Source organism: Lissotriton vulgaris, unplaced genomic scaffold (genome assembly GCF_964263255.1).
Source record: "Lissotriton vulgaris unplaced genomic scaffold, aLisVul1.2 SCAFFOLD_7201, whole genome shotgun sequence".
NCBI lineage: Eukaryota > Metazoa > Chordata > Amphibia > Caudata > Salamandridae > Lissotriton > Lissotriton vulgaris.
Genome location: NW_028243175.1, coordinates 14397 through 30527, shown reverse-complemented (window position 1 = coordinate 30527; position 16131 = coordinate 14397). Strand labels below are relative to the sequence as shown.

Genomic DNA, 16131 nt, shown 5'->3' with positions numbered 1-16131 from the left:
ATTATTTTTAATTTGAGTTCCTCAAGGTGTGGCGAGTCCTGCTTTTGAGATATACGCTTCCTATGTAGATTGTACCTATTGTGCAAGGTAAGTGTAGTCGGCAGGCTAAGGGTTATTGTCGTGCCATGGACGTATGTACCATGTGAGGTTGGAGGAATCCTATGTCCTTTCATAAATCATTACAAAACATCTGGAATTTGAAGACATTTATAATTCCAGCTGCTACCTTCACACAGTGCCATCGTTTCTTTTTCTGTATTTGTACAGTGGGTCTCGCTGGTGTTTTTTTATTTTTTTATTTTTAGGACTCGTGTCCGTATTTAGAAGTAATTTTCAAAGAACTACAGATAATGTGCGTGCGACTGTTGGCTTTAATGCGTTTCAAGGTTGTACGTATGATTCTCAATGCTGTGGCATGGATCGTGCGTCTCCAGTTCGTTCATTGCACTGGGAGAACTTTATTTTGATGCTACTGCAAGCTACAATAACATGATTTTTTTTTAAAAGCATTTGATGAGCTGAATATTTTGAAGTAAGATAGCCTTGTGAATTTACTGCAAATCAGTTCTCTCGTGTAGATCAACAAGCTGTTGAACCCACATCCGCTTCATGTTATGTTTTAAAGACTTCTAAAGCGCATAGCTGCCCCGCAATGGCGCTTCCCAGCGCTAGCCTACTGCCACATTCTTATAAACCGCTTATGACCTGATAATATCATTGCGCCTAATAGAATAAGACTGAAGTCGAAGCTTCAACTTGAATAGAGCAGTCTTAAACCGAAAACATGGGCAAGGAGGACTGAGAAAGAGTTTGCCAATGGCCGAGAGCCGACACGTTAGATTAGGTGTAAAAAGGTTCTAGGTAGAAAGTACAAAAGGGAAGCAAGGAGAGAGAGAGGATGGTAACAACTAGAGGGTGGGGAGAGGCACATGAGTGGGAAAGAAGGAAAGTGTTTTTCAACAGGTCCAAATCGTTTAGTTAGTAGGAAAAGTTCCATTTTATTTTTTTAGTTTATTTTATAGGCAGACATACTACTAAAAAAAGTTGTATGTTGTAAGATTTTATGTGCTTTTGTGTCAGAGTTTTAAGGCTGTTAATTTTAAAGTTTCCTTTTCAGTTTATGTGCCTATATGTTGATACCTCGCACTTGTCATAGTGCACCTCTAGGTTGTTGCACTGATCTCTCCAGAGCAAAGGTTTTATTGAACACTTTCAGTTGTGCCATTGAGTGCCAATGGGGGCAGAGGAAGCTTGGAATGACGGGACATCTAAGTAGCTTGTTCAGTGGCTGTTCCATAAACCTTTAATGCACGTTTAGGCCAATCCTCAAATACAATGCTTTAAACTCCACATCTGCATGTTGGGCCAACTTGTAGTTGTGCACCATGTGTTTATTGACTATTCTTGGATAATTTTCTTTGGATTGAAGTATGGTGCTGTGCTTAAGAGTCTTACTTTACTCTATACTTCTCCGCACCATATACCTGTTTTACTTTTTGGCTCACAGTAATTTATCTAATTTAAAAACAATATACATATTACTGAATTTGTATCAATAAAATAAGAGCTGCATGAGCAGCATCTCAATACATTCCTTGTATTGTCCTTGTTAATGCCGCTAGCAGGGTTTGTGCAGATATTAGTCCCCTTCTCTATATCTCAGGCTTATTTGTTCATTTCTTGCTCATTTGTACTGTTTTGTTTAATCTGTTGGTTACTTTTCAAACCTAATTTCTTACAGCATTATGTGTGTCGTTATCATTAGTGTAGCAGATACCTGGGCCCAAAGGTCTGAGGAGCCTTCAGCAACCTATAAGGCAATTGGCAGATTCCATGCTGGGAGTACCAACAAATAAAGACATAATCAGCAAAACCGAATCTTTGGACTACTTGCAACTTTTTGTACTTTGTGTGAAGTTATCACTGGCTGTCTCTGCCACATTGTTGGGAACTGAGTCAGAGCATATAACGTATAATGGTTATAACTATCCAGGACATTTGGGATTAGTGATATTACGAGGGAAGTGCTGAATAGAGCTCTAGATTTTCAAGCTATTTTTAACTGTCTTTTACTACCCCAGCCAGCCAGGGGAATAGTTTCCTTCCTTATATCAGGGGCCATAACTCATTTTGTAATTAAAAGCGTTGTATTGTACTGGTGTATTTTAGAACGTGCACGCGTTAGCTTGGGCTGGTGATGAAGAGTTGGAAATAGCATAAGCTAGAGAGCTAGAAGGATGGGCTTGGTGAGACGAGCTTACCAGATCTACTGGTAATTGTGTAGGTGTGGAGTTGGACCTGGGGAAAAAGCGACATCAAGTTATCAAGGAGAGGCGCACAGCTGAGCCTTGGTCTAGGTCTGTGCTTTGGGGACCGTATTGCTTTGTTGTGCACAGGAGGAGACCCAGAGGTTGTGGCCTGCCTAGCAGATAGTATCCAGCCCACCAAATCCTCCTTAGAGAGGAGTGTCAAAATACCTCTGGAGACCAGTCTGTCTTTACAGCAACACCAGACGAGCTTCATGTCTGCACTGCAGATCACGGTGTAATGTTGTAAGTGCAGCATTCTTCTGCTTGGTATGGTAAGTAGGAGAGATTTCCACCCTATGCTTTAGTCTTCAGTCTGTCATTCCGTAGCACTTTGTGTGATCTTTTGCAGAGCGGTGGCAGCCTTTTGCCGAGGCAATATATTAAGAATAGAACTGTTTTTGAAAAAGTTAAATTGTGAATGAAACCTCTGCCTAATGTTGATTGATTTATTTTTCTATCATTTCCAGGGGCCCATCTGGGGTCAGGGCACAGGCTTTGGACAGAGATGGGAATCTGGTGGATGACTTTGTGTTTGATGGAGGAACTGGTGCAATCGGAAGTAGAGTTCTTCATGTTAGAAATGCCCCGTCTCCTGCCGCTACCTCCTCCCTCGCCATTGCAGAAATGATCGCATCAGAAGTGGAGGAAAGATTTGACTTATGACATACTTGAACGGCAGTGACATTAGTAATGAACTTTGGCATGATCACTTCTAGTATTCTTTTGTAATAAAAAATTATGAGGAATTCTTTGTTTTGCAATAATGTTGTATTAGCGTTTTCTAGAGAAGTATAGGATGGACATGAAGTCATACATCAAACCAAGAGAAAACATGATCAAGTCATCAGCTTCCAGTAAATACAAATAAAAAGGCCAACACCATGGTCACTAATATGTTCCATGGAACCAGATCTTGAAACTCAATTTATGAAAGACTAGCAAACATCCAAGCAGCTTCTTAGTTTATGCAGCCACACTCCGTTGACAAACATTGTTTACCGACAGTTCTGTCCCAACAGTATTGAATCTCCTCTTATCCTACTAACCTCCTTTCTGTTGATATGGGGTATCTCAGAATAGCGCATAACAAGAAAACTCCATTGAGACAGTCACTGGGAGCCCCAGGAAACTGCTATAGATCAAGGCTGCGACCCCTCAATGGCCAATAGTGTACTTCTTGTAGGGTCATGGAATGGCATGGTGATTGTCGGTTTGGGGTCTGAGAAAGGGTTTCCAGGTTAGGTCCAGGAGAGGCATCTGATCATTCACTTTATAGATAGTACATTCACAAGCAGCCAATCTTGCTAGTTCAGTGTTAGGAAAGTTTCAGTCCTGATGAAGAAGCCCTGATGCTTTGAAACATGTTGACTAGATCAGGAGTATCCGCACATTACACGCAGGACATCTCCGAACCACCGTTTTTAACAGTACCAGCCTCAATTGACCTATTAAAGTTTTTGAAGTCCATGGGGCCAGGTCCTTTTTAATTCACCCTTTGCATTCACTCTTGACCCTTCCTCTCACTACCCCTACACCACACATAGTACTGAAATATCAGTGCTCCCGAATAGTCGCAGGTCGTAGGACACCCCGTCCCGCAGCAGGGCGGGAAGACCCCTTTGACGAAGCATGACACCAAGGGCCCTAACGGCTAGGGCGCTCAACCTCGGACCTGGTGAACTGGGTTTGAGTCTCGGTAACAACGCTAAGCCTCCTGTGATTCTTTGCAAATCACTTAATCTCCCCGTGCCTTACAAAAATGAATGTGTGTCCTCATGTAACGTAACTGGTGCTATGTAAAGCGCTCTGATACCCGATTCGGGTCAAGTTCGCGCTATATAAAACTCTGCCAAAAAAAGGGGCCTTTTGGTGTGTGAGGGTATTTAAGCATTAAGCAAACACTGTGTGTGTCCACCCAGGGTAAGAAACAAACCTTTTTGACACAGTGAGAAGCTCAATTAATAGAACCCTTCTTAGAGGTGGATCCTTTTGTTTTGTTATAGATTCTTAGAGGAGGATGTGTCCACCTCCAGTGTCCGTGTAGGGACCTACCTCTTCACTCCCTAATCCTGTTTTTTCTAGCAACAAAGAAGGCAGCCATTCAAGAATGCATCAACGCCAACGCACACAACAGCAAATAACTCTTCACCGTGGTCAAAGAATTTGGCAAACCCAGCACAGAGACAGCAGACATTCCTCCCCTCCCAAAACCTCCACGAGAACCTCTCCACCTTCTTCCACAGCGAGGTCAAGAAGATATATGACAGCTTCACAACCCAAAACCCACCCGCAACCACCACACCCAATAGCTGCAGACCCTGCCCAACTGGACCACCCTCACCTCTGACGACACCCGCAGGATCATGAAGATTATCCACTCCAGAGCCCCCTCGGATCACTGCCCTCACCACATCTTCAACAGAGCGGGCCCCTCTATCGCACCCGAACTCTGCCGCACCATCAACTGCTCCATTGAAGCCGCCACCTTCCAGAAAACTGGAAACATACAAAGATCAACCCCTGCTAAAGAAATCCTCTGCCGACCCGACGGACCTCAAGAACTACAGACTCATCGCTTTGCTCCATTTCCAGCAAAGTGATCAAGAAGGCCATCAACACCCAACTCTCAGATTAGATCTAAACAGACCACATCCTGGATGACACTGTCTCCCACCACACCCTCTGAGCAAGACTTCATGACGCCAGCGTCCGCGACACATCCACTCCTTCCTCATCGGCCGAACAAAGTCAGTCTTCCACCGTTTTACTCGGAACCCACAGAGATCATCTGCAGAGTGCCTTGGGGACCCTCCATGAGCCGTACCTTCTTCAACATCAACATAACCCCACTTGCATCCATTGTCCGATGTCACAGACTCAACATCATCTCCTGGGCTGACAACACCCAACTGATTCTTTTCCCTCACAGATGAACCTGCAGCTGCCTAGAGCAACTTCCAAAACGGGATAATTCGGTGGCCACCTGGATGATGGACAGCTGCCTTAAGCTCAACTCAGACCAGAACGAAATCATCCTGGGCTCCACCACTTCGCCTGGGACGACTCCTGTTGCAGAGCTCGGACTACCCACAGACCACGGAAGAAACCTCTGTATCTTCCTGGACTCCTCGCTCTCAATGAACCACCAAATCAACGCTGTCTCATCCTCTTACTTCCACAAACTCTGCCTGCTTCCGAAGATCTTCAAATGGATCCCCACATATTCCAGGAAAACTGTCACTCATGTGCTTGTCAGCAGCAAACTCGACTACTGCAACGCGATCTACGCCGGCACCACCCAAAAATTCCTAAAGAAACTGCAGAACATCCAGACTGCTTCCACCAGACTCATCCTGAACATCCCTGTCGCAGCCACATCACCGGCCACCTGAGAGATCTTCACTGGCTACCTATGAACAAATGAAGCTTCAAGCTCCTGCATACACACCTATAAAGCCCTCCACAATGCTCGACCTGCATACCTCAACCACTGCCTCTCCTACACTCCCACCAGACATCTCTGCGCCGCTCAACTGGCCCTGGCCACCATCCTGCAGATCTAAAAGACCACAGCTGGAGGAAGATCCTTCTCCTACCTCGCTGCCTAGACCTAAAACTCCCTCTCTTCATCTCCGGCAATCAACTTCGCTGCCTCAATTCAGGTAGAACCTCAAGACCTGGCTCATTGACTGAACTGCAAATCTATCCTCCCCTCCCCCCACACTCAGCCCCTTGAGACCCTAACAGGTTAGTAGTCGCGCTTTACAAGAAACCTGATTGATTATTTGGTATAGCCATTCAATCTTAGACAAAAATTCTCAGCCCAGAGCAAACCTTTCCACCACCCAGAATAGGTACCCCAATTGTGCTTGGCCAAACACTTTTCAGCATTGAGGGAGATGGTAAGCTTGTTATCCTTTGGATCGTTAGATTTCCATAACAAATGGACACATTTTCATAGGTGATTCCCAGACGACAAATATGGGGCAAAACCCACTTGTGCAATATGAATGAGTTGACATTGCGCATTAACTTGCTGTTACTTTCTATATTACCATCCCTGGTGGCCACCCCCTTTTTAGGACACATGGTGGATGAACGTGTCCACTTGATGCCGTAATCCTGATGGGGCCAGTCTTATACTTCATATAGGTGAGTGGCTGCACCTTTTACTTCTCTGCTCTACTGCCGCTACCAATGCTTTGATTTTAAAATGCCACAGGCTTTACAACTGTACGCCAGTACTACACTGAATTTTTCCAAATGCATTTAGTACCACATTGGTGTGCTATACGTTTTTGGATATCATTTAGATAATTGGCGATGTGACAAACCGACTAGGGTTGGCCATACTATAAGTGACTATTGTTTTTAGGTATTTGTGCTCTCTCCTAGATTGACTACTGCACCCACAGACACAGTACGCCATTGGTGCCACCGGACTGGTAATATTTAGGTTACAACATCTCATTATCGGCCACATAGTGTAGATCACAACTTTTATTTATAGGCCCTGAAGGATTGCCGCCTGATCCCCTAGGGGACAAACCAGGCAAGAAACATGTTGGCCTCATGATACTTTGAGCAGCTGCCTGTGAACATTATTATAGACAATCACCAACACTCCTGTTTTAACTAGGGTGGGAGACAGGATTATTAAAGTAGTTGCCCTGATCCTCCCTCTCCTTGTTTTAACTCACTATTTTAGATACCATTTCACTACACTTCACACTTCTACACTTTAGGGCCCTTTACACGCACTCACCTAAAAGGCAAGGATTAAAAGATCTCCGCTAAAGAGCCCCCACTAAGGGTGCCTGTCCGGTATTGCAGCGCCGACCTGACGAGGAGCATGCCCAATGAGGAAGCATGACACCCAGCTGGCAGGGTGTGTGCAAGCCCTAAATCCGAAAGGAGGAATTTCCCATCCTCCTTCCTGGTAGTCAGCTAATTGCACTTCTTCCCCAGTCACTTTTAGTCTCTTTAGGAACTGCATACTCCGTTTTGATCTCAATATGAATGAGACACAGGAGAACCCTTCAGTACCCAGAAAACAGGATGTTGGTCAGAATTTTAATGTCCACATTATTGATAGATATTGGTGTGTACCTCCCATACTCTAATGGATCCTTCCTTTCTTTAGGGATGAGGGTTATACTTGCCCTATTTTAGATGGGTCTCACTGACTCAGCTTTCTTCTCTTCTTTAAAGATTATATATAACATTGGGAGCTAACTGAGCTCTTCATGATTTAAAGAATTTGTCAAGAATACAGTCTTTCCCAGGAGACCTGCACTGGCTTTAATAATCTGTGTAATCGTGTAGGGCCATCCCTTCATTGTTCAGCAAGGGTAAGTAAAGACCATTCGGGACCCCCTCGTCCCCTCTTCTTAGGGTATTGCCTCTCCTTGGGTGGAACAGTATAAATTGTTGTAGAAAGATGCAAAGACCCAAGTCCTTATTTCAGGGTGTTTTAATAGTTTGTCCCTCACATCTTGGAACATGGGTATCGCTAATTAGGCTTCTCTTTGTCACAACTGAAATGCTAAAATCCTAGCTTCGTTCTGTCCAAGTTTAAATGTCTACAACTGAGTCTCACTAGGGTCTTCTCCGCTGCATAAGTAATTCCAAGTGGCTTCTGAGGAACTGGGTAGGATGTAGATTTGTAGTTAGCCGTCAGAGACGGTATCTTATTCTCTAACCTGTGCTGCTCCTCATTATGTTTCTTGGACAAAGGAGAATCTCGCAAGAAGGAGGTCTATCCAGGTTACTTTGTCGGCAGCCAAGAATGTTTGAGCTGAAGAGGGGACCTTTTCTTTGTAGACTCTAACATGTACATTCATAATTTGTTTGTCCTGTGACTATCTCTGTTTAGATATGTAAGAACCATTTGGGCAGTGCAATGTGGCCCAATGTGATATCTAACAAGACCAATAAGTTGTTGGATACATCTCAGGTAGAATTTAAGCACAGTGTATAAGTTGGAGCAAGTACCCCTGGATTAAAAATGAGTCAATACATAACAGAGCTGGTCCCAAAGACTGATGATTTTAAAAAAAGTAAATTTTTAGATGTGTGCGATCCACCATATGTTGAGTAAATTGTGATCAGATAAGACATTTTTTTAAAGTGTCCTGTGTGGCTCATTCCATTTGTCTAAGGTCCCAGTCTGCTCTAATATTGGGTTGATGGCTAGGTTCCAGTCAGCCTCCGCCACATTCCTTGACACACAAAATTCAGTAAGTATTTTTGATACTTGCAGTAGAAATGTAGCCTTACCAGAGTTGGTTGTATAGATGTCTGCCTGTCCATCTTATGAAGAAATATCTACTATCTAAGTCAGAACAGATAGTGAGGATTGTACGTGGTAAACTCGTATGGATCAGTATGACCACTCCACACTTCTGGAACTGTTGTCACCTGACCTTGGATCAAATCCATTGGTGCTTTTATGGCTTCTACTGATTACCTTGCTCCTATAATAGCCAGTTGGGACGACCCATCTCCCTCCCCTTGGTCTAACATGCAATTGGTTTATAAGGAAGGCAAAAACATGAAAAGGAGTTCCATGGTGGGAGAATAACGATCATATCTAAAGACTAGGGCAAGTAATAATGGAGGGTCAGCTACAGCTTCAAAATACGAGGGTGAATCTGCCTGAGGGACACATCGTAGGACTTTGTCCAAAGGGAGGAAGGAAAGGGCATCATGACTGCAGAAGTCAGCACTGTCACTGCATCCTGATTCCACACTCAGAAGATACTTAGGAAGATCTTCAAACGGTTCCCAAGCTACACCAGATAAACAGTCACTCACACCCTTGTCACCAGCAAGTTGGCCTGTTGGTACACCCCTTACGTTGGGATCATCAAGCGATCCTTCAGAAGACTAGAAACCATGTAGAAACCGGCACACACAAGTCGCATCACACACCTCGTAGAGCTCCACTTGCTCCTGATACACAAATGTGCTCATTTCAAACTGCTCACACACACATTCAAGACTCTACACAACTTAGGCCCTACCCACCTGAACAGTTGCATCACCTTCCACCACCCACCTCTGCTCTGCAGGACTCCTAATTGCATACATCCCATGCATACACATAACCAGATCAGGTGGATAGGTACACTTACGTTGGTAGTAAAGTGTGTAACGACCTCTAATTCAATATCAGAGATTCCACCTCTCTTAAATTCTGCAAGAAGCAGAAGACCTGAATTTTCAATTAACCAGGCTAAACTAGTAGGAGATGCCAGCTCACACCAAGCAGAAGCAAATATAATTCTGCTTTCTGCAAGCTGGAGCTGTCAAACAGCTTTGGCTTGCAGAAAGTGGAGTTTCCATCTTCTTCCATGCAGGGAAACGTCTGAAAACATTTGGTCTGACAGACAGCGAGCTGCCGTTTAGCATCCTCCTGTCTGGTCTTGAGGGTCCCCTGTGGTCCCATAGCACACTTGGTGCTCTGGGGGCTCTCAGGTGACATGGCTGGGCCCCGGCAGATGGGGTCCACAGGGTCGAAATCAGCCCGGGGAGGGTGCCGCTAGGCCCCCTTCCCTATTTAATTATGGTGGGGGATGGGGTCCCCAGGGCTGAAATCAGCCTGGGAGGGGGGGCTGCATAGCTTTTTTCCCATAGTATATTAGCTTGGCCCCAAGTTATGGGGTCCCGGGCCGAAATTGGTCCTGGAGGGGGATGCATGGCCCTCCTCCCCATAGAATAATTGCTGGGCTCTGGGGGATGGGGTCCCCGAGGCTGAAATCGGCGGGGGAGGGGGCCATATAACTTATTTTTTTAAAAGGTCAGGCCTCAGGGGATGGGACCCCTGGGGTCAAAATTGTCCCGAGGAGGGGAGCCATACAGCCTCTCCCTCATTCTATTGTGGCCATGCCCCAGGGGATCAGGTACCCAGGGGCAAAATTGGCCCGGTAAGGGGAGCCATGAGACTTTTCCCCCCATTCAAACGTGGTCAGGCCATTCAGACACTCATGCACCCACTCATAGACCCACTCAGATTCACGCACGCTCACATACCCACTCAGACTCACACACCAAGTGAGACACTTATGCAGCTACTCCCAAACCCACTAAGCGACACACCCACTGACAGACCCATTGAAACATCACTCAGATACCCACAAAGACACTGATGCATTCACTCACACTCTCTCTCTCTCAAAGGTTATAGGTTACACTTAAAAAACAAACCAAAGGTTACATGGACGTTATAGTTAAGAAATTGAATTTTTTTAAATCTAGAAATTCACAGAAAAAGCCAAAGGTTACAAAGACGATATAGTTAGGGAATAGGAATAAATACAACCTTAGAAATTCACTGAAAAAAACAAAGGTTACAGGGATGTTCTAGAAATTCAGCAGTTATTGTTTCCTGAGCTAACTAGAACTTACTCCCCGCAATGCACTGCTTATGATCTCAGATATTATATCACTGATGACATGTTCATTGACATCACTGATGCTCTCTCAAATGACATGACTGATGACATCATCCACAGAACCACTCACATACCCATTTAATCTGATTTTAATTTTGTAAAGTTTGACGTTTACAAGCACTCACATACCCACTCACTCATCCATAGAGCCACTCAGATTCTCTCACACACCATACAACCACTCAAACATCCAGTCATACAGACACATACACACCCACTCATATACCCTTACAGCCACTCAATCACCCATACAAAAATCACACAGATACCCACCCATACAGCCCCTCACATACCCAAACACACTCATATAGACACTCACACACCAATACACCTACTCACATGCCCACTTACCCATACAGCCATTTAGTCAGTCACTCACCCATACCCACAGAACCACTGACATACCCATTCACATATGTATACAACCACTCACTCACCCTTACAGCCACTCACACAGACCTTCACTCGCCAATACATCCACTCACACACACTCACCCATACAGCCACTCACCCATACAGCTACTCACATACCCACTAACACATCCATACAGTCACTCACACACCCATACAGCCACTCACACACAGTCCCACACTGATACAGTCACACAGCCACTCAGATGAGATATATTAGAAACAGTATCACTCAATAGTAGTACAAAAAGAATAGTAGTTTAACTTAAGCAGTAGCTTAGTATATATCTTTAACTCTCAGAAAAAATGTAATTAAAAACACTCACTGGATGATGTCATCAGTGAGGTCACTGACCATGTCATGATTAATGTAATATGTGGGGTCGTAAGTAGTGCATTGTGGGGGCGTAATTTAGAGTTAACTCAGGTAACAGTAACTGCTGAATTTCACTGTTTTTTAATAATTGAAATGTGACCCTAACTATGTCTCTTTAACGTTTGTTTTCTTCCAGTGAATTTCAAAAGGTTTTTAGGCCTTGCCTACGCAGCGCGGATGCGCTGCATAGGAGGACCTTTGGCTGTCGTTCTGCTCTTTTTGGAAGCACATACTCATGCTTGTGGCGGCATCCACCTTGCGGGAGCGAGCAGGGGCGCGCCACAAGCACAGGTGTGCGCTTCCAAAAAGAGCAGACTGTGCGCGCATGCACGCTTGTTTTCTTGTGTGGCTAAGCAATGACAGCGCGGCAAACTGCACCTTCGAGGCTCCATATTTCATTATTTTTTTTATATGCTGCCAAGCATTTGTTTCTAGACTCTTTCGTTTCTGCCAGTGCTAAAGACTGCTTAAATGCACACAGAGTTTGAAACATCAGGATGGTCGCACTTAGGGGGAAGTAGAAAATTTAGACTTGCCCCCTCAAGATCCATTGTTCATCAGAGGCCATGTACTTCCATATTTTAGAGTGGTACATTCCATTCCTTTCAGGCTGGGCCCCGGAGACGTACTGCAACCAGACAAGACAAGTAAAAAGATTGCCAAAGTGTTAAGTTTGGAGGAGCTATTCAGTGGTGTACTGCCAGATCTCAAGTGCTACTAAGCCAATATGACAGACGTCACTGGAAGGCACAACTTCTAGAATAGGCTCCTGATCCTCAAAGAGCACGGGACATTGACCAAAAGGGGAACACCGTATCAAATACAGAAGTATAAGATGCATATTAGATGTTGTAGAAACAGACTCTTGGTGTATTAACACCAGCATAGCGTATTTCAGGCTTTAGTCTTGACGTCCAGCAACATCTGGTAGGCACACAAGTGTATGACTTGACCAGACTGAACTAAATGTTCTTAGAAGATGCACTTTGTTGTAAGTGTGTGTATTTTATTTTGATGCTGACTTTTTTTCTGTTTGTTGAGATGATTCTTCCTCATCTGAACTACCAAGTTTATTTTTTCATTGTAACACTCACAGGAATGTATTGTTTGCCATATCACTTATATTGATGCATGTCTTCAAATTCAGATCAGTAACGATAACACTGTTACTGCCTACATTGGTCAATTTTCAGTTATATAACATAGTGACAATGGTTATACTTTGCAAATATCAACAAGGCCTCCTGCTGCCAAGAAGTAAATAATGAAGAAAAACCCTTCTTATTGGAAATCCTTGAGATTGTAAGTGCATACGAACAGCCAAAGGGTTACATCTATATCGTGAGCAAACCTAAAAGGCAGCCAAGCTGTATACATGCTCTATATTTATTTTAGAAATGCACGAAGAATATGGAATAAAACCATTAGTGTAATAGGCTGAAAATAAACAAGTCACACTTCCCTACAATGTCTCCTCTTACCATGAACTGTCGGTTAATTGTGAGTGAAAAGTATGTTTGGAGTTGAGATGTTTTTAGTCTTTGGCAATATTTTTATATAGCTGTATTAGGTGATTGAGCAAAAGGTGTATATTTTTGATATGCGGCGGACTGTAGATTGTCTATTCATTAAGCAAAGTTTGATAAATTATCTTATATGCAGTAAAATAAAAATGAAATTATATATACGTGATTTTCTCCTTTTGTTAAGACATTGAATAATTAAAATTGGCAAGATATCAGCAGTTTTAGATAAGTGCAGTTAACTGAAACAGATAGTGAAGCCATCAAAAAATGAGAAACGGGTAGAGTCAAAGGACAATCTAAGTATATGTTAAACTATTGGTAACAGCAAGTCTCCCTGACGCCTAAAGCTTTCTTTAGAGACCTATAAAAACAAGCATTGGCATAGCCAATAAGTCTCGCCTTTGGGACCTTATAAGTGTTTAGTTATCCAGCACAATATCCTTGGTGCAACAACATCAAGTGTTGCATGGCTAAACACGTATAAGGTCCCAAAGGCGAGACCTATTGGCTATGCCAATGCTTGTTTAATTCTATATCCTAACTATAACGTCCCTGTAACCTTTGTTTTTTCAGTGAATAAATATAAATATATATATATATATATATATATATATATATATATATATATATGATATATGTGTGTGTAACACTTGCCTTAATTATACTTACCTGCGTGGTAAATGCATATGCGTTGTTAAAGGCATATGTGTGGTAATTGGCAGCGCTGTAATGTCATAAAAACAACTCCTCAGCCCAACCTTTCAACTTCAAGCAGACTCACTACTACCCACACAACCTAACTCAGAAAAAATATCTTTCTTTTGCAGAAAGATAACAATAAACAGACACAACACTTTCTCTGTCCTTCAACAGTGAAAAACCACCAACAAGAGTATACCACCCACAATTTCAAAGGACACTACTCGCCCTGCTGCAGCACAAATTTACACTACATCAAAGATCAGTTCTTTGGATTAGTTACTGGTCAATGTTTGTTTCATTTAAAAAAAACAAGGACCACATATTTGACCTATTGATAGACACAGAACCTGATGTTTTAAAACTGCATGATGGCTGGGGCAAGTTAAGACACTGGTATCGTAAGAATCTGTTCCGCCACGATAGCAAACTCTAAAACAAAATAGCAAAGGCAAAAAAGGAGGTGGCTTAGCTGTCATATTTAAAGAAACAACAAATCTCACCAAAGCCAAGGATTTTATTTACAAGGTTGTAAGGCCCTACATATCAGATGCAACCCTACCCACAACCTTTTCCTATTACTTTCTCCTTCTCTGTGGACCTCCACCTAGCAATGCAACATTGCCATACGTATTGTTAGACACCATCTCTAACCTTTATACAATATTCTCAAACATATGAATCCCTGGTGACCTCAACATGTGGTTTGACAAACCTAATATGCCATATTTCAGAAGTATCCTCCCTGGCCTAAGCACACACATTCAACAGCAGCTTGTTCATAATCCTACGCACATTGCTGGGCACAAATTAGAAATCATCTTTTCCAACCCAGATCTAGTCCCGTTGCAAAGAATGACTTCATTGACTTGGTCTAAAACTACCTCTTTGCCTATCAACACAAGACACCAAAACTCACCCCAAATAAAGTCATCTTGCCCTCAACTACATATCGATCTTGGAACAAACTGAATTTGGAGAAACTGAAGAACCTGCCTACCTCCAACACAAATCTGTCCACAATAAGCTCCGCACAAACACTCTATGGATGGCTCCGGAAATGCCTCTGACAGCATCTACGCATAACAAAATAAAACATGCCCCTTGAATAAATGCTGAATTAAAAAAGATCAAAAACAAATTGCTAAACTTCAACACAACAGGCTCAAAACAAACAGCCCTCAAGACAAGATATGCCTACACAGACACAACAGAATATACAAGTCATCAATAAAAAAGGCAAACTATACTATTCCAACCAAGTCATCTAATAAGTAACTGTACAAAATACAGAATTTTGTAAGCCAACATTCACAGAAGTTGCCTGCCCCATTTCTCAAGAATTTCGTAACAAACTGGTAAATAACTACACAACTAAAGCAAACATGTTGGTTTCTTATTTAAACAACAAAAAAGCCAACAGGGTTATTACCAATTGTTTGTTTGCTACTGTGAAGGCAAGCAAGCCTGTAGGCTGCCCTTCTGATACTTGTCCACCTATAATCTTTAAAAACATTCTACTGTCAACTTCTGCGGCCATCCCAGTCCGCAAACTCATCAACAATTCCTTAACAACAGTAGTTTACTTTGAAAAAATAAGCAAAGCATAAATACGCCCGGTATTAAAAAAAACTAACCTGCACAATCAAGGCTTGATAACAACAAACTCATAGCAAACTTACCATTCCTGGTGAAACTTATAGAAAGAGCAGTTTTTGCCTAGATGTCACAATTCATTGAATCCAAACTGGATTTCATCCTGAAGGAGACACTGAATCAGCCCTAATTGCTATCTTGTAGTGTAGTTCCTATTTTCCCAATAGGCCCTGCGCATTGGAATAACATAAACAATAGTATGGACGTAGAAGTGTGGTCTTCCAGGTCTCTACTGACTATGCTAAACTTAATTGGGTTTGTTACCAACTAGCTCAGAGGTCACTGGAAACTTTCTTGACTGAATAGGAAGTGATCAGCTTCCCTGGTATAGACAAGAAGGGATTCAGTTTTCCAACAACTGCATAAACATGACAACTTTGCTCCTTAGAATAAGAGTCAATCTCTAGAGTCGTGTGAAACAATAGACAGTTATTTTACTCAGTCAGTTGTGCAGATTACTTTCACCAAGATGCAGAGAAATAGATAGACGGGCGTTTTCTATAAAAGGTATTATTTATTGAACAGTCTTTCTTCTCATGCAAGAGAAATGAATTGCCACAATTGCAAGACTAGTTATTATAAAAAGTGCGTACAGTAAAATGAGGATTGCGAAATAATACTGTAAAAGCATTGATATGGTTTCTTAGCCATACAATGGTTTAAAATGAATAAAATATATACATAAAATATGTACATTC

General features: G+C 42.7%; 1 protein-coding gene across 1 annotated transcript in view; it reads left to right on the top strand.

Annotated features, from left to right (window-relative positions):
- Positions 1 to 13235, top strand: part of LOC147668683 (L-2-hydroxyglutarate dehydrogenase, mitochondrial-like) — a gene marked incomplete at its 5' end in the record, with an annotated part of 63924 nt that extends 50689 nt beyond the window's left edge. Inside the window, 2 exons of the mRNA XM_086948523.1 lie at positions 2777 to 7460; positions 10660 to 13235. Of these exons, the coding sequence (XP_086804649.1) occupies positions 2777 to 2972 (196 nt within the window). The remainder of the gene's footprint in view (positions 1 to 2776; positions 7461 to 10659) is intronic.
- Positions 13236 to 16131: the final 2896 nt, after the last annotated feature.